Source organism: Colius striatus, chromosome 2 (assembly GCF_028858725.1).
Source record: "Colius striatus isolate bColStr4 chromosome 2, bColStr4.1.hap1, whole genome shotgun sequence".
In the NCBI taxonomy this organism is placed as follows: Eukaryota; Metazoa; Chordata; class Aves; order Coliiformes; family Coliidae; genus Colius; species Colius striatus.
This window is the reverse complement of record NC_084760.1, coordinates 40014635-40040671: the sequence shown is the minus strand read 5'-3', so window position 1 is coordinate 40040671 and position 26037 is coordinate 40014635. Positions and strand designations below refer to the sequence as shown.

The following is a 26037-nucleotide window of genomic DNA, read 5'->3' as shown; positions in this document are numbered from 1 at the left end:
ACCAAAGAAAGGATCATGAAAACCACTGCTTAGTTGTGATAACTACCTTACTAATTCCTTACTTTTCCAGAGCTGAACTTGTCACTCCATCCTTAAAATCACTATGATCTGAAGGTCTCCCCAGCTCTGCCTTCTTGAATATTTATGTCTGAAGCCCAAGAACTGTCACTGGTTGATCATTGCAAGATAGATCTTTAGCAAAAAGACCCATGAAATGAATAGCCACATCCTGTAGCATCTGATTCAAAGGGTTTATTTGCACTATTTTCAACCATTCAAAAAGACAAATATTCCTCTTCTTCCTACACACTCACATTTACTGGAATAACGGGAAACAGACTCAGAGATGAATGGAAAAACTGAGAATTTTTTCTGAAAAAGCAGTTACATAATAAAGGATGAAACACATATCCTCAGTGGAAGGTTAAATAATGAAATATCTTCTGTTCCTCAGTCACCTTGAGCTTTAACACAGGAGTCCTGATGTCCAGTGCATGCCAGGGTGTGAAAATGAATAATTTTCTATTTACCCTGTCTCACAAGGAAATAAAATCAATAATGTAACCCCACAAAGTCTACAAACTGCAGCAACACGCAACCTCCAACAGCTAGAGAAACATTCTCCCTATGTAGGCCTAAGGAGATCCATAAAGCAAACACAACCCCATGTCCTCACAGATAAAACACTGTTTTTACCTCGTGTGACTCATAACATTACAGAGTACCAGGAGGGTGTTCCTTGCGACTGCTCTACAGTGCCCAGTGAATTCCTTGCGTTCCCTGCTCCTGGCCTCTACATGCAAAAAAGTAGATGGGCATGCCATGACCATCTGCAGAAGCTAAGTCATGCATCGCACATTCTTGTCATCAGGCTTTGGGTCTGCCCAAAGTAAGAGTAAATAACAGAAGTGCTGAAGTGCCTAGTGAGGCCAGCAAGAGGCTCTATGGTTGGCTCCAGATCCATGCTTAGATATGCAAGTAGAGCAGAGGCTCCGGTACATGGCCTGGATGCCGCTCCGTGTGTGTTTGATGTGGTGCCGTTGGGAAGCAGCTCCCAAATGCTGCATGTGTGTGTGGCATTGCTACTGCCAAGACAAATGTAATCACTCTCAGTCTAATCCTAGAAATTTTAATTCTTTTCCTTCTGTTTCTAGCTCTGTTTCTGTTCCCTGGTCAGAAATCTCTAAGCAGGAGCTGACCTGTCTGATCTCAGCTGGGGTCTGAGCCAACGTGGATTATCACCAGTGGAGAGCTACAAAATCATGGCTGGGGCATGTCGAGGTCATGGATGTTTCCTCAGCTGAAATCCCTCTCTCTCTCTCTCTCCCCTTTGTAGCCCTGTATCTTCAACATGACTTTCCAGCTGAGAGAGCTGGCTACGCTCTGAGACTGTGGGTATTTCCACACAGCATGCCGGGGTCATCCAAAGGCTGTCCTCTGGACCAGACTTACACTATATTCAGACAGTGAAACTATCAGTGCAACCCCAGGCAGAGCGCAAGGGATTCTACTTCAGAGCCTGTCTCGCAGTTGGATATTCTGTCAGGCTGCTCAGGACACCTGAAGGGGCTGCAGAGTGCCCACAGGGTGAGCCTGGGACCATCGGTGGTGGCCCACCCAGCCCTTCTCAGCTGTAACACAGACACAGCCTCGGGTAGTAGTCAGGAATGAGATACATACTTGTCTCAAACACAGCTGGGCCTCTCAAGCTAGAGGGTGAACATGCCACGTCTCCTAGGCCTGTGAATCACATCCATACACAAAGTAGTAAAAATCTTTATTAAATAAACTAATAAGTATCTAAAACTGCAAGCCAAATGGGCCCAACCTTCATTTAATGTGGCCAGAAATGTTTAATACTCCCCTGTCTCCATGACTCATGACACTGAAAGCTCAGTAAAAGCCAAGAAATACCCGCTGCCTGCTACAGACCAGCACATGCAATCTTCTTGTCACTGCAAACGTATACAAAATGTAGTATGTATTAACCAGATTAAAAATGTCACGCCTAGTGGGATAGAAGAATGTCATATCTGGTCTCACACACATATTCTATCATAGAAAAATGTTGGTTGAAGACACGAGTTTCTCTCAATACCTCTGTAATGCTCACATCATATAAATCAACATGTTCAGGCCAGAAAATGCAACACTAGCTACAAATAGAATAGTTTTTTGCATGCAAACACAGCATAAAGGGCAGACATTTGAAGACAATTGTCCAAAGATGAAGTAGTCATACTGTGGACGTTTCAAATGCATCTGGGTACCTAACTCCTTAATTTCAACTAAATTATTTTAAAAACTTCTCAATTCTAAACATTTTATCCCGTTTTCCCCAGCCACAAAGTGTAACTATCACAAAGTTACAATAATTATGACCACTTCAAAGCCTAAACATCTCACTTTAAAAGTTCAACTTCCTAAGCTGAAATGCTGCTATGGCTCATGTCATGGATGACATGAATCAGTTAAAAAACCCTAACTTTTACAAGCGAGGAAGTGGACAAGCAAGACCATTGCAAAGTTTATCATGTCCACAAAGTACAAAACATGTATTTTTATTATCCATAGAATCACAGAATGGTAGGGGTTGGAAGGGACCTTTAGCAATCATCTAATCCAACCCCCTCTAGTCCAACTCCCAATCTGATATGGAGAATACACAGTGCATCACAGCAGGCAGCCATAATCCTGATCTCAAGGTGTTGAAAGCATTGCTCTTCTCAATTTTGGTGTGCAGATATTTTAAGAAAAACTGAATAGTAGAAAATATCGATTAGGATGTGTATTAATAAGACATTTATAATTATTTATGCTTTTTGAGGGAGTATTAATAAATACTAATTCTGAGTCAGTTTTGACCCGGCAATTCCCATGGAACAGAGCGAAGTCCTACTGGGCTGAACTTGCTCACAAGGCACATCCATCCTCTTAAATTTAAATTTATTTCTGCCCTTGTCAACCTGCTATCTCATTATCTCACTGTTCACTGACAAAAGAAATGATGAATCATGAACATCGGGGTACAAGGAACAAAATACACTCAAGAAAATTAACTCTGTTAGCTGTGTGTAGCATGATGAACCCTTCCGGTGGGACCTCTAGGGGTTACTATAACACAAGGAAAGAAAAGTCACGTTGTATTGGAAATAAACATGACTACATACTTCAAGAACAAAATTCATCCTGTGACTGGCATGCAGCGAAATCAGAGCTACGGCTGGATTTGTATTTGTATTTGAGAGTCATTGCTGTGTGCGATTCACAGAGAATTTTTATGTCTTTCACAAAGGTTTTGTTGTGTGTTTGGTTTGATCACTACTACGTCTAGAAAATACACAAAGTAGGTATTGTTTTCTACTTAAACAGAACAAAACTATTACAAAATCAAGTGAAAAGTTTTACACTCAAACAATCACTGGCAGGAAGCTGTACAGTAACAAAACACAGGCTGCAAGGCTATCCATGCCTTTGATCTCTTGCAATGCCTATGTGCAGGCCTACCTTGGGACAGGTGGTGGTGAAGGGTTTAGAGAAAAAAGTCAGCTGAGGAAAGACTGAGGGTTTTTAGACACTGGCACAGGCTGCCCAGGGAGATAGTGGAGTCCCTATCTCTGGACATATTTAAGAGACACCTAGCTGAAGTGCTGAGGGACATGGTTTAGTGATGGGCTTCGCAGCGTGAGGTTAGTGGTTGGACTTGATCTTAAAGGTCTTTTCCAATGAAAGTGATTCTGTCATCTTCAGACACGAAGGTGCTCAGTTTTGGCATGCACAGATTGCACCACCTGCAGTGTCCAGGGATCCGCTGGCAATCCCCACTCCCAGGGCATCCACACAGCCCCTGGACATGTTGTGCCTCCATCTACCTCTGCCAGTACCTTTCAGTGAGTCATACTGGACTGGGTCTGAGGTGCTAGTGATTTTCCGCAGTAGCCCTTGTAGTGCTGTGCCTTCTGCTGGTAGCTAGAAATGCGTATTGATAGCACATCAATGTTTTGGCTACTGCTTGGGCAGCATCAGGACTGTCCCTCCAGCGTTCCTTCCTCCACCTTCACCAGTAGCTGTGGGTGAGCAGGGTCTTGGGAAAGGCCACAGCTAAGACAGCTGATCCAGGCTGACCAAGGAGATATTCCATAGCATATGACATCAACACAGCAATATAAACTTGAGGAGAGGAGCAGGAATGGAGAGGCATTTGTGATTCACTTTTGCCTTCCAAAGCAACCGTTACGTGTACCACAGCCCTGCTTCTTGGGAAGTGGCTGGGCATTGGTGCTGATGGGAAGCAGAGAGTAACAGCTTTATTTGCTTTGCTTTGCTTCTCACACACATGGCTTTGTTATTTCTTTATTAAACTGCTTTATCTCAACCCACGAGGTTTCCATCTTATTTTCTCCCCTCTCTGGCTTGCTGAGGAGTGGGGTGATGGAGTGGCATGGTGGGCACCTGGCATTCAGCCAGGGTCAAACCACCACACATACCACCAGTCCTCTTTTGGCTGCAGGATTTGTCCACAGACCACCTCCACTGTCAGCAGAATCTCAAAACCAAGGTGAACTTCTGTGCTAGGTACGCAACATACCTCTGGCTGGGATAATTTCATTTTACAGTCACTCTCTCACGAATTTTTACATGTTCTTTCCAGTGTGGCTATTTTTATTTTTTACCATACACAGATGTCCTTGAGGTATGCTTAAAGCACAAACTGTGAATGCTGTTTGCCAAGGTAGGGTTTTCCTGTAACGTGATACAGTTCTGACGTGTGTGCGACATACAGAACCCACACAACCGCGCACCCTGTGTGTGGGATCATGCAGCAGAACCAGAGCCAAGCAGTCCTGTTGCAAACCAGGGCAGAGCTGAAGATGGGACAGGGTGTCAAATGGCCAACTTCAGCTCCTGAAAACAGCTGCTGCAGAAACTTGCTTTGCCTCAACTAAATTGATAAGGCAGGGTTTTCCAGAATGCTCAGCCAAATAAAGGCTTTAGGGAAAAAACAAAGTAGTGGGATGTCAATTACATGAGACACAATGATGGCAAGGGGATTTATGCAACCAGCTTTTGTTACCCTGAACAGTACACTGGCTTGTCAATCTTTCTGAGTTGCAAATATTTCTGTGCACTGCCGATTATGACAGAAAGCCTCGCTTCTTGTAGATACCACTGTCCTAGAATCATAGAATTGTTTTGATTGGAAAAGACTTTTAAGATCAGAGTCTAACCACTAACCTCACACTGCCAAGCCAACCAGTAACCTATGTCCCTCAGCACCTCAGCTACGTGTCTTTTAAATATCTCCAGGGATGATGACTCCGCCATCTCCCTTGGCAGCCTGTGCCAGTGTCTAACAACTTCTCAGTGAAAAGGTTATTCCTCATCTCCAATCTAAACCTCCCCTGACACAACTTGAGCCCATTTCCTCTTATCCTTTCACTTGTGACTTAAGAGAAGAGATCAACCCTCACCTTGCTATGACCTCTTGCCACGTAGCTGTAGATTGACATGTCTCCCCTCAGCCTCCTCTTCTCCAGAATAAACTTCCCCAGCTCCCTCAGCTGCTCCTCATCAAACTTGTGCTCCAGACCCTTCACCAGCTCTGGTGCCCATCTCTGGACCCGCTCCAGCACCTCAATGTCCTTCTTGTAGTGAGGGGCCCAAAACTGAACACAGTACTCAAGGTGCAGCCTCACCAGCACCTAGTACAGGGATTTCTAAAACCTATTTTTATAGAAAGAGCTATTACAGCTATCTGGTCAGACTCACAGAACAGATCAAATGTTTCTGCCCAGCAATCTCCACATCAAAGACACACCTTTAAGTCAAATATCCATCAGCTTTAATGTAACTATTTTTTTTTCCATATACAATAAGCACTATCTAATAAAAATCACATTATCAAAGTGGTGTAAAAACATAAGGTCGCTGGCTAAGTATGCAAAAAAACTTAAGAGCAAAATGTGGTATTACATTCCATAACTGATTAGTCATTTTGTTAATCACCTTTTAATACTCTTCAACTACTTTTTAGGGAAGTGACCAATTCTACAGATGCCCAATGCAAGCTGGTAATCAGAATGCAAATGGATATAAATGGTTCCAGGCTCTGTATAAGCTCTTTTTTTCCCCACGATATGAAGTATCTCTTAGAAAATGCTGACTGTCCTCTGATGTCAGTGAATTACACCCATGGCACACCACCATAAAACCAAAAAGTTGACAAAGCAGTGAACATTTTGATCAACTCCATTTTGTAGTTTTCATATGTACCTACATAAGAACACATAGCAAAGATGTGGACACACAAAAAAATGCAATGCGAAAAAAGATAAATAATTTACATGACGAAATCTAGGGAAACAAATGAGTTCAAGTTCAAATGTTGGTATTCAGGGAGTCAGATTAACTGTCAACCCAGCCCTAAAAGCTATAAATCTAGTAAAGATCTGAAGTCTCCAGGACCAATCTGCACGAGGAAAAGAACATAGTCAAAATCCAAAATACATGCCAAAACTATTAATTAACACACTTATATGCCAGAAGTGATCCTTGCAAACTCCTCATCTGATTTCCTTCTTTAATGCAGGCTGTAGGATTTGTACTAAATAATTCCTGTTTGAATTACGGCTGATTTAAAGATTTCTTGGGGCAATGAACTGACTGCAATTATTGATTGGTGTTCAATTATAAATCAGTATTTGCAGTTCAAACGTATTCCTTATTTTAAGGTGAACTTGTAAAATATCACTTTCCAGCTATAATATCTTAATATATCTTGGAACAATTCAGTCATCCTGCCATTTTTTTTTGTTCTCCATGTAAGTACCTAACCATCCCTTAACCTCTTCTGAATAAATTAAGCATTTTATGTTCAGGAAGATTTCCCAGCACTTCTACCACCTTTATGTCTCTTTTCAGCACTGCAGACTACAAGACTGAACACACTGTTTTTGAAAGAGCCATAATAGTTCGAGGCCTCTGGACTTCCTCTCATCTCTCAGTGCTCTTGTTTCTATATTTTTATATATTATACATATATTTATGTATCATCTGGAGCTCATATTCAGTTGATAATCAACCTCAACTCTCCAAGTTTTTTTGCATTAGAGGTGTCTTGTAAATGCAAGAGCAGGAAAACAAATTGTGAAAAATCCACCTTAAATCATAGAACGGTAGGGGTTGGAAGGGATCTTTAGAGATCATCTAGTCCAACACCCCTGGCCAAAGCAGGTCCACCTCGATCAGGTCACACAGGAACATATCAAGGTGAGTCTTGAAGACCTCCAAGGAAGGAGACTCCACAACCTCCCTGGGCAGCCTGTGCCAGGGCTCCCTCACCTGAACAGTGAAATAATTTTTTATGTTTAAATGAAACTTTTTGTGTTCCAGCTTCATCCCATTATCCCTTGTCCTGTTGACAGACACAGTAGAAAAAAGTGATGCCCCAACTTCCTAACATCCACCATTTATATACTTATAAATATTAATGAGATCCCCCCTCAGTCTCCTCTAGACTAAACAGCCCCAGATCCTGCAGCCTTTCCTCATAAGAAAGATGCTCCAGTCCCCTGATCATGTGGTAGCCCTGTGCTGGACTCTCTCCAGAAGTTCCCTGTCTCTCTTGAGCTGGGGAGCCTAGAACTGAATATATAAATGCTGATAACACATGTAAGCTAATGCAATATTCTGTTGTACAGGAGATACATCAACAGTTTAAAAGTCTTTGATGTGCTAATTTCAGGTTTTTTCTAGGCTGTGTCCCTAGCTCTTTGGCAAACAGTGAGTAGAAGACAATGCATGAGTCGTAGCTTCTCACTAAAAGTCATAAGTATCTTCCTCATTTGCAGGGGCAGACATTGAAACCATCCTCAATCAGCTCAGCCAAAAGATGACTTTATAAATTAGCAAATACTGCTTTGTGAGGAGAAGTAAAACAAAGGTTCAGCAAAACAGAGTTTATTGACTTTTAAATCCCAGAGCCATCAGTCTTTGGGGGAGAAGCAAAAGTAGGCAGATCATCATGTGCAGCACTGTCACTGTTTCAGGGAAAAGTAGAGGTCTCCAAGTATTTCACCTTCCTAGGGCTTGTCACGTCCAAGCCTTCATCAGGAACAAACGCAGTTCTGATGAATCCTGCTCAGTGACAGGTTTATGCAAGTCATGTTCAGAAGTTACCTTGGCTAGTGACATAGATTCATTTTCTGATAAGAAGCTAATTATAAAGGCTCGAAATTTGCAATCGCACAGTAGAAGGGCAACAATACTTCCTTTAAACAAAGTCATGTACACTGTATGAATAAAGATGTTAACAATAATAACTCTTTCCCTGTGTATACATACCTTGTCTGCCTATCCATGGTAAAATGCTCCCATTGTGAGCCAGAATCTCAGCCCTGAAATCACAGTCCACCCACACACTAAACTTCTGTGCACCCAAAAATGTGCTTTAGTCCAAAGATTCAAGTAGGAAGTTTTATATTTTTTTTTAAATAAAGAGGCAAATTTAGTCTGAGATCATTTATACAAACAAATAACAGCACCAGCAAGATAGGAACAGCTCTCAGGCTTCAGTGCTTGCCAGTACGTTGAGTGTGTGCTATGGGAAGATCCCCAAACTGTACACTACTGGGAAATTTGATGGGCCAGAAACGTGAGAAGGAAGCAGAAATAAATATTTATCTGGTTCCCACATGCAAGTCTTCTGTCTTTTCTACAACCACCCTAGAGCCTTGGTTCCCCACAGTAGAACAAAAATATGGGCCTGTGCCAGTGTTGGATTACAAGTATTACTGTTACTCTTCCATCACCCCGCATTTCCGTCCTCTTGTTATGCTGTCCTTTGCAACCACTTCTTCCCTCCTTCCTCAACTTGATTTTCATTGCTGTCAGTATTTTCAGCCCAGTTAACATTTCTACGCACAGGACAGAGTGGTGCAAAGGCAGGAGGAAATAGCTGGAGAGCTTCCTGCCTCGGTTTCAGCCCTGTCTATTCATATTGTAGCACCTTTGGTGCCTGTCACAAGCAAATCATGCTGCAGAACAAGAAACATTTCCAAACGCAGTTGCACTCACATGTTCTTTTGGATGTGTTAAAACCCCTCGCTGCTTCATCCTCTAAGGATTAGAAAACAAGTCCCACTGTTTAACATACTGCTAGAACGTGCTTAGAAGTTGCATGATGAGTAACACTGAAAACTGTATTAAAACATGCATATGACTAAACAATCAGGTCAGAAAATTTTTCTAAGAGTCTATTAAAACTTAATTAAGTACTGAATAAAATTACAAGAAGAATGGTCCTATGTCTAGTAAGAGAGCGACAGGAGGGTGCAGTAGAAGGGCACATTGGGAATATTCATTCATTCATTGACTCACACAATGATGGTGCTGCCAAAGTCCGGTTTCTCTCGGATGGCAAGTTCCTTGACACTACAGCCAGAGAACACTTCACATTTGCCTGGCTTTTATCAGCTGACACTCTCTTGGCCTGTATTGTAGATCAGTTTCTCAAGGGAAAATGAAGAGCTAAGATAATTGTTGCCCTAGTACCCCCACTATTTCAACGCAGCTCCTTGTCTACAAAACATACAGAGGTGTCTGTAATCTAAAGTAAGTGTCGCAAGCACTGAAGCCTGGGAGCTGTTCTTATCTTGCTGCCCTCTATAAATGCAATGGCTAACCATGTCCCTTACTGCCTAATGCAGCTGCCATCATTTTAAATGCTTTGTAGCCTACAAATGGACCAGTCCTACAGTGATAGATGGAATAATAGAAAGATTACATGTTGTATAACTCCCTCACAGTATGGATGAATTTTGCAGTCAGTCAACATCTCTTCCCATGCTCATGCAGAGAATTTCACTGCTCGTTTTCTGCAAGGCAAATAATTTCTCAGCTCTCCATCACCTCTGATGCCCACGTTTATAGCAAAAAGCTCTCTCAGGTCCAGCCTGCTTTGTTTGATATCATTTTCCCAAAAGCTTTAGAAACTTTTGCATCTGAAGAGGAGATTTGAATGTGCCATGATTGCAAGTCTTGGGAAAGCACTTCAGAAATGGCTCTGCAGCTTTAGTGAATTCATGTATTGCAAGCTTTAGTTACTTTACTGAAATAAAGCAAATCATTACAATTGAATCCCCTATTATTCTTTACAGCAGGGAAGGATTGAGCCCTTACTCTGTTTACAATGCTTATATAACCAATCAAATCAGGATTGGTTAGAGAAAGACAGAAAAACAAATAAAAACTGAAGTAGCGATTTTCCACCATTCATCTCAATTTAAATAGTTTGTTCTCAAAAGTTAAGCACTTCTGAGGTCTGGAAAAAAAGAAACAGCTCTTCCACAGAGTTCATACAGCCTATCTGTCTATCTATAACATAGAGGCTAGTAATGTAACAGATAAACAGGTAGGTAAATATAATAGATTGATAGATAAGGACTTTAAAAGCATATTAATTTCTGCCCCCAGCTTTATCAGACACTTACTGGATAAATAATTTTCCTGTCTTTTAAAGGGGAGTAAACAGTGCTTTTCTTTTCCAAAGCAATTTATGAAAGAAGGGTGTAGCACTGTGATCAGATCCAACTTTTTAAGTTGTCCACAGGGAATTAATGATGGCAATTCTTCATGACTATCAACCCTGAATTTGCATTTGACTCATAAGCATTTAAAACTCCTACACTCCCAGCCAGGAATCGAAATAAGTGCTGAAAAGGAGATGATCTATATAAATGGTTTCACATTGAACAAGTCTTAATGGCACAGGTAAGGATAACTTTTTAATGAGGCATTTTCATCCTGTTCCAATGTCTTTTAAATGCCTCTTCTTATACTTACAGGCTCTGGCAGTCCCTAGCATTTGGATATAAAAGGTTATGACTTTTGAGTTCCAGCCAGGAAAAGGTAGGACATGACAAAATTGGCCTATCCCACTTTAGCTGACAGCCCTCAGCTGTGCTGTGCTGAAGCACTGCTCACTGACCTAAGGAAGGGCTGTGAACCTGTCTCTGCTGTTGATTTGACTGAAGACAAGGTGCAAATGACAGTAAAAGAACATTCAAGGGAGATCACAGAAGTAAAGCTGCCGATGGGGCTGTCAGTGCACTCCAGAATCTCCCCTGGCAAGGCGGGAAAGACACAGCCATAGTTTTTGGAGCTGTTGGCAGCTGATGGACACTGTGGGGCACAGAGGCTGTGGGGAGTTACTCACACAGGCAGCAGGATAGAGGAGTATCTCCCACTTTCATCAATGATTCTCTTCCAGAGAGTGATCTCAAGTCCAAGCCAAGGTCAGGTGTTTCAGCATAACACTGCAGAAAAGATCACTCCTCTCCATCAATGACAGATGTCACTGAAGCAGACTTCTCGACCACAGTTTAAGTTAGCTTTTGTGATTACCCTTACAACTTCTTCCAGAAAAAAAAGCAGGGTAGTTTCAGAATAAGAGAAGATTACATATCGTTCTATTATTACCCTGTAATTTAAGTGTGTGTGGACAGCAGTCAGGTACAGTGGTACTGCAGATTATGGTTGGATGCTCTTAATGTGGCTACACATGTACAGTGGAGTGACCATCAGGTAGTATAACTTTGAAGTGAGAAAGACTACAAAGGGTTACAGCAGGGACAGATAGAATAACTTCCTAGTAAGAATAAGTTTGCTTTACAATAAAAATGGGTAGAAAACCCTGTAGGGCTAATTCAGACTACAACTGAAGATAAGCACGAGCTATAACATGAAGATTCACAGCTTGAAATACTGCCACAAATTACGGTTAATATACAATACTTTAGCTCAGACCAATGTGACTGACCTGATGGCCTTCCACGACAGAATGACTGCAGTGCAGGATAAAGGAAGAGCAGCTGATGTCATCCATCTTGACTTCTGTAAGGTGTTTGATATAGTCCCACACAACACCCTTGCTGCTAAGTTGGAAATGCGTGGATTTGATGGATAGACTATTTGACAGATAAAGAACTGGATGAAACCTGATGGCAACATCCAAAGAGATGCAGTCAACAGCTCAATGTCCAAATGAAAATCAATAACAAGTGGTGTCCCTCAATGGTCCATATTTAGACTAGGACTCTCTTCCAGATCTTTATTAATGACAGAGACAGTGGGATTGAATGCACCCTCAGCAGATGACACCAAGCTAGGTGGTGCAGCTGATGCATTTGAGGGAAGAAATGACATCTGGAGGACCCTGACAGGCTTGGGGAGTGGGCCCATGTGCACCCCAAAACGTTCAACAAAGCCAAGTGCAAGGTCCTGAACATGAGTCAGGGCAATCCCCAATATCAATAAACTGGGAATGAATGGATTGAGAGTAGCCCTACAGAGAAGGACTTGGGAATATTGGACTAAAATTAAGACATCATACTCGCTTGCAGCGCAGAAAACCACTTGTACTCTGCACTGCATCTAAGGAAGTGTGGCCAGTTGGCTGAAGGAAGGGATTCTCTCTCTCCCCTCTGCTCCCATGAAATCCTGCCTGGATGGAGTACTGCATCCACTTCTGAGGTCCCCATTACATGAAAGACATGGATTTGTCAGAGTGGGTCCAGAAAAGGGCCACAAAAATGGTCAGAGGGCTGGAACATCTCCGCTATAAGGAAAGGCTAAGGGAGTTGGGGTTGCTGAACCTAGAGAAGACTCTGGAGAGACTTTATTGTGGAGCTTCAGTACTTACAGTGGGCTTACACGAAAGACAGAGAGACCTTTTACCAAGGCCTAAGAAAAAGTTTTAAACTGGAAGAGGGTGTGTTTAGATTAGATATAAGGAATAAATTCTTTACACTGACAGTAGTGAAGCACTGGAGTAGATTGTCCAGAGAGGCTGTGGATACCCCATCGCTGGAAGTGTTCAGGGGCAAGTTGGATGGGGCTTTCAGCAATGTGGTCTAGTGGAAAGTGTCCCTGTACATGGTAGAGGGGTGGACTACACGATCTTTAAAGGTACCTGCCAATCCAAACCATTCTGTGGTTCTGTGATATAGATCTGATAGCTTGCCTATAAATTTCAGTCTCAGATCCTCAGCCTTCAAAATAAAATGTGAGAAAGGCTTTTCTACCAAAATCACAGTTTTCACAACAACAAAAATTTACTTCAATTCTTGAGGCTGAAAATTGCAGATTCCATTCTGGAAATGGCAACACTTTATGGCAATGCCTCAGGAGCTTGTCCACTGTGTGACTCATCTTCTATTTTTTTTTTTTTATGTGCCCTAGATAGTTAGGTTTCACCTCCCAAAGTACAAGGCCCTCTTCTCTTCCTGGAAATCCATGAAGAGAAATTTATCCACAGAGAAGAATGAAAATGTAAGTTCCCAAAACTACAATCCCTACATAGTATTACAGGGTAACATCCAAACAATCACTTGTTTGTCTGTGGCTTGCTTTTGTTGTTTGGGTTTTGGATTTGTTTTTTTTTTTAACATGAAGTACAGGATTTAAACAGAAAGTTGTTACTTTTAATGTTGTGACAGCAGCAACTTCAATGAGTTTGAAAGTAGCAAAATACAATTGTCACCATGGTCATTTAAAACTAGATAGAATCAATGCATTAGGGAGCATAATGTTTGTAGCAATTTTAAATTGGAAAATTAACTAATGAAGTGGTTTTTATTTCCTCTGTCCAGGTGGAAACCACCCTTACCAAACCAAAAATCTTCAATTTCTCACTGAGAACCAGGTAAAAGAAGACAATATTGCTAAAACAAGACAGTCACATCATTTAATGTGCAGAGGAAGTGATTTCGAGCAGCAGGAGATAACTAAGATCCAATGACTATGTAGGACTAAAAAGTTCTGGAAGAGGAAACCAGACTTCGGATACCATCAACAGAGACAGAGGGAGAGATGCAAATCAAATGTGTCTTACATTTGTAACACTGAGTTTTAGAAGACTCAGATGTTGGATGACAGGTAAAGAACTTCGTTGCCTGACTGCATGGATCTGCTGCTGCCTCAGCTAGAAAGATCCACTGGCTCTGCCTGATGACACCAAGGCTACATTTCAGATCCCTCACACTGAGTGATGTGCAAGGGAGCACAAACTTCTTCAGCCAGCAGCTTGGTGAAAAGAATGATGTAAGTTTTACAATGCCCTTGGGTAACTAAAGCTAAATAATATATCTCAATTGAGAGATGTTGCTTTCAAAATAAACTCCCCAAGTAGGCCCCTGGCACTAGTTCAGCAAGACTCAGCAGAACTCATACCAATGCTGAGGCTGCACATTCACCTGCTCATCAGCCCCAACAGACAGGCACTGCCGGAGCTCCTTGGCAATGGTCCTCCCCAGGGAATCCCCATGCACAGCACCAAGACCGACCCACTGAGCTCTGAAAATCACAAGCCTGCAGAGATCTCTGGCCTCACAGCAACTGCTTGGGTAACCCACCTGAAATGTGGCTGCCACTGCAGGGAGATGACACCACATGTTGTCTGATTAAAAAGCTATTACCTCTTCTACAAACCCTGCCTAGCTGAGTTGCCTGATTTAGGAATTGTATTGAGCTTTTTATCTAATTAATAGAGAGAGAGGTGTATCCAAAGGCTAACTATTTAGGTAGCCTAAGGTAACTAAGCTCTCAATTTAGACTTCTTAATTTGGTAAATATGGTGATGTCAGTTCTATTTTGTCAATAAAGGGAGACAAGGCTATCACAGGTGCCAGCTGACAGTTTCTCATTTAGCTGATGTAGCAACCATTTGTACATTTTACACTAACAAATACTATTCACTGCACAGTTGTTTCAGCAATTTTTTTGTGAGGCATAAATTAATAGAAAACAATGTCATTCTTGGGAGGGCCTGGAATTATATTCATCAAGAATTGATGCAAATCTTTGAAGTCCTTGTCCTTAAAATACCTGTAAGCAGGCAAACAGGCACACCAGGATCATTGGAAATAAGTGCAAAGAGGACTCAGCAAAAACATTTTGTTTGAAAACAGCAAACTAATTTTCCAAAAGATCACACTGTTTTGGATCAGCTCTAAGCTTTCATTAGTTCTCTGGTACTTTACATAATCTGCTTGGTGAACTTTTTTTAAAATATCTTGAAATCCACTTCTCTGAGGCTTTTTTGAAGTAGGAGTAGGAGGTTTAATTATTTGCCAGCAGTTTCATTTCTATGCACAATAGGAAGGGAGCATGATGCTACAATCCCTTCCTGAACGGAAATCCTGTGGAGGTTAGTAAGTGCTCCAAAATCGAAGCTAGCAAGTCATCAAATCATTCAGCATGTTTCATGCTGACAAGAGAAGCTTTTGTCAGGGGACAAAGCGCCTGTGCATGTTACCTTGAAGAAATCTCTTTATAATCTTCTTTATTCTGCAAGAAAGAAACTTACCTTGTGTTTTTCTTAAATGAACGTTAAGACAGTGTTTATAGGCAATCCTGAAGTCTTCCCTTTCTTTGCATAATGCATATTAGTAGCTGTCTGAATAATACTTTAATGCCATGGAGATCACTTTTAATGGGAAAGACTTAACAATTCTTAGCCAAACCATTGCTTCTCAGCTGAAGCTGCCAATAAGAATGCTATTGGATAATTCCAAGCTCCTTCTCAGTTTCACTTATTCACATTACATAGCACCTAATACCACAAGTAATTTCAGTGGAAGCAAGGGGCACAGTACACAGCAAAGGAGTGTTCAGTGCAAAGAAGGAGCAACTGGGAAACTTGAGGCTACAGTTCACTACATTGATGCTTTTCCACCAGGTAACAATCTGGTATGTTTCATTTCAGTTCACTAATTCAGCTGCTGAAGCTGCTATGCTTTTTCTTACAAATCCATGAACCTTTTTTATCATAAAAAAATTTCTTTCATGTCAATACCCCCCTTCTTACAGGGAGACTCACAGTACTCGCAAGCATTAATTTCATGACAATTCCGAGAGGCACAGCCCCTCTTGTTGTCAAATTCTGAAAAATGAAAGAGCAAGTAATGTATCTGAAATCAGTCACTAGTTTGGCAGCAAAATGTGTAGGAGAAATCTTTTCCTCTGAAACTGTTGCTCCTCGGTGGTGACCACTACCAGGCTGAAGCTGCCGCTATATTTTCCGATATAACCAATCTACACTAAATACGCAAAGATAAGAATTTTACTGCTTTTATCAAGAGTTTTAAGGCTTGCAAATCTTTTCTAAAGGGTAGCAAAAGACTACGTTCTTCACAGAGGACCAAAACTACTTTTTGGAGTTATGGTTCACAAAAGAAAAAGAATGCTTTCAAGTGCTCAGCTGCCACCAAGACTTTTGCAGAAATAAAAGGCTTTCATCCTTTTAAATCAGAGCAATCTGAAGAGACTAAGTAAAAAAACCACAGCAAATAGGCAGCCCCCAAATAATGGGCAGACATCACAATCTCCCGATATATCTTGGGAACATGCTTGATAAAACAATTCAGCTCTTTTTAGCTAAGCAAGATTTATCTGGTGGTAATTCAAGGCTCAGTTACAATGTTTATTATAATATAATTCTTATTAACGATAACTTAGTATTCAGTAAGCTCTTCCAAATCCAACTAGACAGCTTCCTAGAGACAAAGAATTTTGATTAAATTCCTTACTTAGTTCAATTTTCCTCTCAGATGCCCATGCACAGCTCCCACTGCAGTGGTCTAGATGTTTCTGAAAGCAAGACCATAGAAATAAGAATTTCTCGTACTCAATTGACACAAAGTGCCTTCACTCAAAGCTAATGCACATCCAGGCATGCTGACACTGAGGCTCATAGAAACTCCGCAAAGTTATTCTGAATTTCCGTTAGTCTTTTTGAAAGTATGTCAGTATAGACAAATTTTTGGCTGTTATTACATACACCTAAGACTGGGATGATGTTGATCCAAGAAAAATAGGCAGATCTATTCTCTTTTTGGCAAGAGTTACATCAAAGGAATTGCATTATATTTGAATTGTGTTAAATGGAAAACCACTTTTTTAAATCATGATAAATTAAGTATATTCTATAAGTTACTATTAATCTGCATCTCTGCAATACGTTTTTGTTATAAAAAAGGTTAAAAAAAGGCTTTTGACTTCACAGACACAACCATAACTCTCACCACTACATCACTATAAAAGCTAAAGGCAGCATATAGTAACTCTACACAGGAAAATAAGATGATATGAGTTTGTCCTCATATCACTAAGAATAGAACAATTAATCATTTGTTCTGCTTTAAATAAAGGCCTGCTTCCCAAAACATAATGAATTTGTATAGCTCAGCTGAAATAAATGGTTTAGTAGTCATTGATTTCAATAGTTTTAAGCATTTTAGAAAAAAACTAAAAATCAACTTCTCAGTTCTGAAATACTGAAGTCGGGAGGAAGGTGCTGATCTCTTCTCCCCTGGGATCTAGTGACAAGACACATAGAAATGGTTCAATGTTGCTCCAGAAGAGGTTTAGACTGGACATTAGGAAGCATTTCTTTACCAAGAGGGTGGTCCAGCATTGGAACAGGCTTCCTAGAACAGTGGATTATGCTCCAAGCCTGTCAGTGTTTAAGAGATATTTGGATAATGCCCTCAACAATATTCAGGGCTAACTTTTGGCCAGCCCTGAAGTGGTCAGGCAGTTAGACTAGATGATCTTTGGAGGTTCCTTCCAAATAAAGTATTCCATTTTATTAAAAATTTATTTTGGTGCCATTTTGTGCCCACTGACCTAGCCTAAAATGTCTATGGAAAGTTTTCTCTGATAGAAGTCCAGTTTAATAAGTAATTCAGGATTTAGTGTGCCTCCATAGTCTTCAAACAAGGCTGTTCCAGCACACTGCAAATAGTGAACAGCATCACTCCTTAAAAGGGGTAATTGTGTTCTTATCACAGATTTACTATGAGGTGGTAAAGGAGAAAGATGAAGAGGTTGAGAATTCATCTCTGCTACAAAGGACAAGGCAAGAGAATGTCAGCTCTGAATAGCTTGGGGGGGAAAAAAAAAAGTTGTTCTCTCACTATTAAGAGCAGATTTGGGACCAGAAAACACAAAGCTTGTTTGAAAGCAAACCATCACCCAGCAGGAGGGACAGAAAGGGGACACGGCAGCCCAGAATGCAGGTTTTACCCCATGGTCTCCAGAGCATTCACAGCCTCAGCAAAGGTTTTGTTTAGGGGCATTTCTAACTGATAGTCACATTCTGTATCATCTTGATAAATCTTTGAAAAATCTGCACTGCCAATACCCCTTGCCAGCGTCAACAAATTTAAATCACAGAAAACAAAAGCACAGAAAATGCTTCAATTTAGTAGATATACTCCAGGGCTAATGACACTGTAATTTGTTTACTTGTATTACTATCAGTACTACAAAGTAACATGAAGACCCCATCAAGATTAGGACAACATTATGTTGCGCATGAAGAAAGTGGCAGTTCATATCCCCAATTGCCTGCAATCTCTCTACAAGAGGCAGACAAAGTACAACTATCATTTTGCAGATGGAAAACAGAAGGAGTAAGCAGATTGCCAAAGGCTTTCAGAAGCTTGCTCAGTGAAATCTCTGACAAAAAGATGACATAAACCATCGCTGCTGGAAATACATTTCAGTGCCTTATCTATTAATACCATTACTTGAACACTGCATCAGGTAACTCTTGAGACACAGCATAGATGCTGGATGACAAGAAGATATTGGTGTATTGGTTGTATTTCTTAACAAAGGTACAGGATTCTGGCCACATTCTTCAGCCACACACTAAGGTCAAGACATGGTTTCATGTTCTATCACAGCCGTTCTATCTCATGTTCTACTACGGTCTAGAGCACTCATTTGTGTGTTTAATTTAGGCAGAACAAAGATGAAAAATTCGCAGTTGATTTATAGTACTAAAGTTCAGAGCTAAGCCACCTTATGTAGTCAGAAAGGGCAATCAGGTACTTCTGAAGGATAATCCAAAAATTCTGCTCTAATTGGCAAGCAGGAAGGAACCAGTACTTACAAGAAACAAAGACAAAAAAACAAAATCAAAACATTTGCTTAAAGTAGGAGTTTCCTTCTAAGCAGTTCCCTAGTCAAGTTGCACCTTAAGTCCTGCTGCTACTGGAAATTAGGCATGTCCATTAAGGCATCATGGTGCATTTAGGAATCAGACCATAAAGTCTGCTCCTGAAATTATGCATCCAGTCAGACAAAGAGGGAAAGCAGCAAAGCTGCCACATATAACAGCCTAATAGCTGGAGCGCTGACAGCAGAAGTGTAAAATTTGATCACACTTCTCCTTCATCTTGAGGAGATTCCAGTTCTCACTTCCCACTTCTCCAGAAGATACAAGGTCGTCAGACTAGAAACTATCCTGCTGAATCCCTGCCTCAATGATGCACGAGTCATGAGCTCCTGGAGGATGAGCAGACAGGACTCTAAAAGTTCTGCCAAATATCTAGGGTACCAGCCTTCAGTCCTCTCTGGACTTTTTCTGCATGGACTGTCACGACATCTCATGCAGACAGTATGGTCCTAAAAACCTTTTTCCTAAAGATGCTTCAGAAGCAAGCTACAGGCCTTTTATTTCTGTAGTGCCAGCAGTCTACTCCTATCCATGGCTCCCCATCACATGGTAAATGCACATCTATGAGACCCTTGGAGGGAAAAGGCAAGAGGGGGAAGTAAGACAAAACAGAGCCCACAGTCCAGTCCTCATTTGAGTCTCATTCAAAATTCATAACTCACTCTGGCAGAAGCAAACCCCTTCTGGTATCCTTCTCCTTGCTGGAAACTCTCAAGACATGAATAATTAGTGGACAGGCAATGTTTTTCTACACATGCTCAAAACCATAGCCCTTCAGGGAAGCATAAAACCAGCCACGTTTGTGCTGAGGAGCTGTATTGCCACATGGTGTGTGTGTAGGTACGAGAAGTTATGTGGCCTATCAAGCTGCCACGACTGGGCATTCCTGAATAGGAAAACCAGTGGATAAAAAGAAAGTACAGAATCAATCCTGAACACGGGTACTAGAACATGACTTTTTTGATACACTTGCATGAGTGCCTGAGCCAATTACTCACCCTCTCACCTGCTCCTTTTCTTGCCCATGGCTCTTGTATCCTTCACTGCTGGCTATCCCGAGCTAAACTGGAGGGAACTGGAAATTTCAGCTCTCTCCTCTCCAAGAACGTAACGGTTGCAGCTGACAATGTGGCAAGTAGAGCTATGACCTCTTCTGTTGGAAAAGGCACATGAGCATTGGTTTGCCATGTCTGAACCAACTGTTTGGTGATTACTCATAAAGGACTACCATAGGTTGTGTTTTTGACTGAAAGTGGCTGTCACTGTTGTGCCTGATGCTAGATTCAGAGCTGTGCTAACTTCAGTGAGGTCAGGCTCTTCCAGGGATCCAAATGACCCCTAGGTCTTGGTGGATTCCACTCAGTACATGGTTCCCTGACCACAATACCTCCCTAGTTATCTGTGCCTAGCTCCAGACTGACATGTAGGCTGAGCATGAAGACCATCTGTGAGCTTTACACAATCCCAATATTAAACAGCTCAGGAAAGAAGGATTTCTAGATCATTTCCTTGCACCTAGGTGTAACTTAGCTGAACATTTCTGAAGTGGCACTCGCAGAACGTAGTGAGGATAAGCACTAAATAACCACAGTGAGGTCTAATGAGATCATATAAGGAAGACAGATAATTTCAAGATGAATCCCAGGCATATCTGGAATCATATTGCATAAAAAAAGTTACATTGTACACAGGTAAAATACTTTGAAATTAAAAACTGACATTCATATTTCACCTTTCCCACATGACTACAGATCACTGGAAGAAAACACTTTATTCACTAACCATGGTCTACCTTCAAAATTATTACCACCAAAGACTGCTGTCCACAATGTTCACATTTACATAACAGTTGAAGTCAAAAATCAATTTAATGAGTCTCAAAGAAAGTCTTTTATGTCAAAAGCCAGCTTCTGACAGCCTCGTCTAAGACATTATCCAGTATCAATAAGAGTATACAGCATCTTGTTATCTTTCCACATTCACCGTTCACACTCCCTCTGAATTTATCCACCAGAACTGTATTTTGTGGGAGCCACAGGCCTCAGGGTTTTTTGTCTATTTCAGTTCTGACAGTTAAATTTATCTAGAACTAACTGGGGGTGGAAGGTGACAATTTTATTTCATAAAAACCTTTGGAAGTTTAGGACGGAACAGAAATATGTCTTTTAACATCCTCACAAAAATAGTTTGCAAACATCTATTTTCAGATCTAAGTTAAAGAGAAACGTCTGTAAGAGCTGAGAGTGGCATGGGAGACCCATGTGTTTAACTTCTTCTAATTCAAACTAGAAATCTTCATCAGATTAAAATACTCTGAGTACAGAAATATATAGGCGCTTAAAGCCAGATAACCTATATCCTGAGCCAGTGCACCAACTCCCATAGCACCTTCTGAGGAGTGATACTATTGAAACTACAGCAAAAAGCTTTTTGAAAATACAAATAAATTTACTTCTTTAGTTGTGTTTTCTGGAAGATGGTCAAGATGGTCCACTTTGGTCCAGCTGTAAGCTACAGAAGCAAGTACAAAACTGAAAGAAAGCAACAGTTACTGAATGCTAGAGGAAAATATTACCTCACAGGTCTAGGCCCAGATAAGTAGCTGTCAATCCTCACACCACCTACATTTTTGCATAAAATGGCAGCTCTTCATGTGAACTTCCCAGCAGGGGACTCTGAACACAGAGGTCTTTGCATTCTTTTGACAATTTACGTAACTATATATGAAACATAACGTTACAAATTGATTTAAAGGACATATTCCCCCTGCTCAAAGGGACAGCATAAACAGCATCATTAACCAGCTCGCCACTTAGGATTCATACAAATCCATAAAGCAGGTGTTAAATAGACCTTGCATTGATCTCTTCAACCTGGAATGAATTTTACCACCAATACACAGACACATGCTTTTAAGATATATGCAATCATTAATTATCTGTATCAAGATCAGAGGCTGGAAAAATATGAACTGAGCATTTTCACTGTTTCAAGCTTGATTTCATTAGCTAGCATAAAAAGAAATCAGGTCTATAGCTTCATCTGTTAACCTTTCACGTATGAAAGTGACCCCTGGAAATCTACTACTTAGCCGGGTACTGTAGTCTGAACTGCTCCGACAGAAGTGAAAAATTCAGGAAACACATCAGAATACAATCAAATGGATTACAAGTGACAGAACAAAGCAAAAAAAAAAAAAAACCCAACCAACAAACACATTTGAAATGGAAAATCACTCCTGGAAACAAAGCAGTTGGTATCGAGAGAATATTCGGAACCAGTCTTACCTGTGTAGTGCACCACACACGTTTGACCCTTCTTTGGAAATGTCCGTCCTGTTAAAATGATAAAAAGGTTATTCTTTTCTCTGATTAATCTGTGTGGTTAGGCAGGTTTATCTTTTAAGACAAAAATGCCAGACTGAGATGTCTATTGACTATGCTTTATCAAGTCACCAATATGCAAGACAGGAATGAGTATGGTTTAGGGTAGAAGGGTTCAGCTTGGCTCCTAAGTAGTTGTTGGGTCAAATAATACTTTCCTTATGCAATTTTGCCTATATATGTGGGCATGTGGCAGTGCTGGGTTCACACCTGGATTTGATGATCTTAAAAGTCTTTTGCAACCTAAACGATTCTGTGATTCTGTATACACATTTACATTCTGTAAGTGCAAAAAGACTGTCAAAACTTCACGGATTATAACCTTAAAATTCACAGAATGTATTTATTGTAACTTTTCAAGCGAAGTCTTCATTTGTGAAAAACACCATTTGTATTTACATTTCTAATGCCTTTCACTCAAGACAGCTCTAACAAGGGCATCTTTAATTAGCCAGGAAGGGTTTTAAAACAATTCTCACATGCAAAAGCAGTTTAATTTTGTAGCATCGGGCAACAGTAAAGCAGTGATACATAAGAGCCTTCTGAAGGAAAAGAAGGCTTAAATTTATTTCTCGCCACTGGCAAATGACATTACCATTTCCATTTTATCTGTTCTAGGTACTGCCAAAGGCACCAAAATCTAGGTGAAGACTTTCCAGTCTCTGTTAGGTTAAAAGCAAACCTTGATTTCTCAAGTAATGTTGGCCAGTGGAAAGCCCAGGCTCAGAAAAAATTATAAATATGAAGGAGACCAATGATAATGGAACATCCTTTCCAGAAAGCTAGAAACTGGGGATTCAGATAGAAACTGAGGCTCATACCTTAGTTGGCTTTCTGGCTTCTTTAATCTGAATTAACATGGTAACCTATAAATTACAGGGTGTATTGCAGGGTGTAAAACATCAAGTAACACAGAAACTGTACTCAAGTCCTGGATGCCAAAACCACCCCAAGCAATAAATGGCAGGTGGGCAGGCTAATGTGATGAACCAAGATTCAGAACATGAAATCGAGAAGATGCTGTTTCCAAGTGTCATCTGAAGAGCCTCGGTCATCAGCTTGGATATGGCTGCGGTATCTCGAGCTGTGGGTGGCACAGTACAATAGGTATCCAGTCAGGACACCACTGTAACCTTGATGTGGGATTCATCTCATTTAACTTTAGCCCTCTAAAACACAGGTGATCCTCATATGCCAGTCTCCCAGGCTTCCCCTATTGACAGTGGAAAATTAGCAGTGCTCTGAAAGAAAACCAGCCTATCCAAAGAGAGGCAAGATGAACTATTCTCTGGAGACAATTACAGGAAAAAAAAAACCCTAAAAGATTGCTTTAGACTAGCCACCTAACCCAAGACAAGTTATGTGAGATGAATCCTACCCTTGGTAAAACAGGTATTATCCAAATGATGCACTATTATATAGAGACCTGAGAAAAGGAGTATCAGACCTTACTGACACACACACTGCTATGTGAGTGTAACCCCTGCAAAGTCAATGAAGCTACGTGAAGTCACATCAAAGCTGAATCAAAAGTAGAGATTCCCAAGACCACTGACTAGATGTGGTTTTAAGACCATGTTTAAAGCCATCTGATTTAGATTAAGACTTACAACCCAGAGAACAAATCCATATAACCTTATTTGGAATAGCGTATTGCTTACAAAGACAGCCTTGATATATTTAATAGCTAGAAAGTACTATTACAAGGTTCTTTCTACTCTCAACCCAGCAATGTTATTTATACCATGTAACTGTTCTGCTTTTACATCTGTACAACCAAGAAAAGAATTTGATCTCTAGAGCTAAACAGTGCTCAGGGAAAAGCCAATTTAACAGACTACACACAAAGAAATGAAAGATACTGGGCCAAGAAAGTTAAGCCAAAACCGACCTGAACCAATCATTTACAGTTGTGTATAAACCAAGGATGAATCTGGCCTATTATACAAACACACACACACACATATATATATATATATTAGACACGAACTCCTCTTGAAAAAAAAAACAAAAAAACCCAAAACCCCAAACCTTATGGAGTTATACTGTAATGCCACAGAGGAGCATAACACCAATTGTCTCTGGAAAGGAGAGCCTGCGCCCAGGAGAGTCTATTGCTTCCCTGAACTGCCACTCAGCCCTCACTGGTACCTCCGGCTGCACCGGGAGGCGCCAGGCTGCCTGCCCGGAGGGCTGCTGCTACAAACGGTCGATGGCCCCTGGCAAGGCTGGGCGAGGGAGCAGGGAAAGTTTGCGGCCGGGTGCGCTCCCCGCCGAGCGTCGCGGCCCCGAGATGCGCTCGGCGCCGCCGCTGCCCCAGCGCCCGGCCGCCTGCACCGCGCTGGGCTCCGTGCAGCTGTCAGCGGATGCCAGAGAGAAATCCCCAGCCCCCCGCGCCGCCCCTGCCGCTGCCGCCGGGAGCTGCGGCGCTGCCGCCCGGGTAGCCGCCAGCTTCCCCCGCCGCCGAGACTCTAGGCGACCGTCTCGCCTCGCCCCACTCCCTGTCTCCCGCATCGGGGGTACGTGCCGGTTGGGGGTGCGGGGGCGGCCGCGCCTTCCCTCCTGCACCCTGCAGCCTCCTCGCAGCGGGGTCCCGCGCTCCCTCCTCTGCCCGGCCGCGGGGCCGGCGACTCCCCTCGGCCGCGGAGCCCCGCGCGACATCCGCCAGGTCGGGGAGCCGCGCGGACCGAGGCGCCGCCGCCACCCCCGTGCCGCAGCGCTGCTCCTCCGCGGTCCCGTACCGTCTCCCGGAGAGATGGTCTCGATCTCTACCCCCATGGCGGCTGCGTCCGGCACGGCTCGACTGGGTTTGGCACCGCTCTGTTCTGTTCGGCTCGGCTCCGTACAGCCCCGCTCCGCGGCGCGGCCGGACCCCAGTGCAGGCATGCCCCGCCGCGGCCGGCTGACAGGGTCCTCCCCAGCTGCCCGTCAGCCGCCTGCAGCCAATGCGGGGCAGGGGCGGGGAGCCCGGGGACGGGAGGGGAGGGGGCCTCCCGCCCCCGTCCCATGCGCCCGTGGCTGCGGCGGCTGAGGGGCAGCCGGTGCGCCGACGGGTCGGGCCGCGCCGCCGGCATCCCCCGGCTCCGGCTGTGCGGGGCTGCTGCCCTCTCTCGGGCAGGGACCGCTGTAGCGTGGGCTCGCCGCGGCTTCTCGGCCGGTGGTGCCCGGCGGTGCCCGGCGGGCGCTTCCCCGGCGGTCTCGCCACCGTATTCTCCGCGCCGTCCAGCTGTGCTCGCCGGCTCGGAGGGCTCCGGAAACCATTCAGCGAGCAGAACGGGTCTGACCACTGGCAAATGTGGTGCTGTGGGGGCAGGATCAGCATTTCCCCCATTACAAACAGCCGTGGAGAAGAGCCCTTGCTGTCGGTGCGTGACCCTTTCTGCTGGTGGAGAGATGCAGCAGAAGGTGCCCCTCACATCATCAGCAGCAGCATCGATAGGGCTCCAGCAGGCTGCCTCGAGTTTCTCTGGGCAACAAAATTTATAAATTTCTGCCCTAAATCCTGTTTTAAATAAGAAAATCCATGTATGGATTGCTCAGGTGTTGCTGATGTGCGATGACAAATTCAAAAGCCAATGCAAGTACTGCAACTACTGAAGAGTGTACCCAGAATAGATGGAAAACACTATT

At 42.5% G+C, this 26037-nt stretch overlaps 1 protein-coding gene across 1 annotated transcript in view; it reads right to left on the bottom strand.

Moving 5' to 3' along the window:
* The window catches only part of FKBP1B (FKBP prolyl isomerase 1B), a 47532-nt gene extending 22098 nt beyond the window's left edge, over nucleotides 1-25434 (bottom strand). Inside the window, exons 1-2 of the mRNA XM_061990215.1 lie at nucleotides 25149-25434; nucleotides 22312-22359 (exon numbers count right to left, since the gene is read on the bottom strand). Coding sequence (XP_061846199.1) covers nucleotides 22312-22359; nucleotides 25149-25293 — 193 coding nt within the window. The 5' untranslated portion in view covers nucleotides 25294-25434. The remainder of the gene's footprint in view (nucleotides 1-22311; nucleotides 22360-25148) is intronic.
* Between the last annotated feature and the right edge of the window lie 603 nt (nucleotides 25435-26037).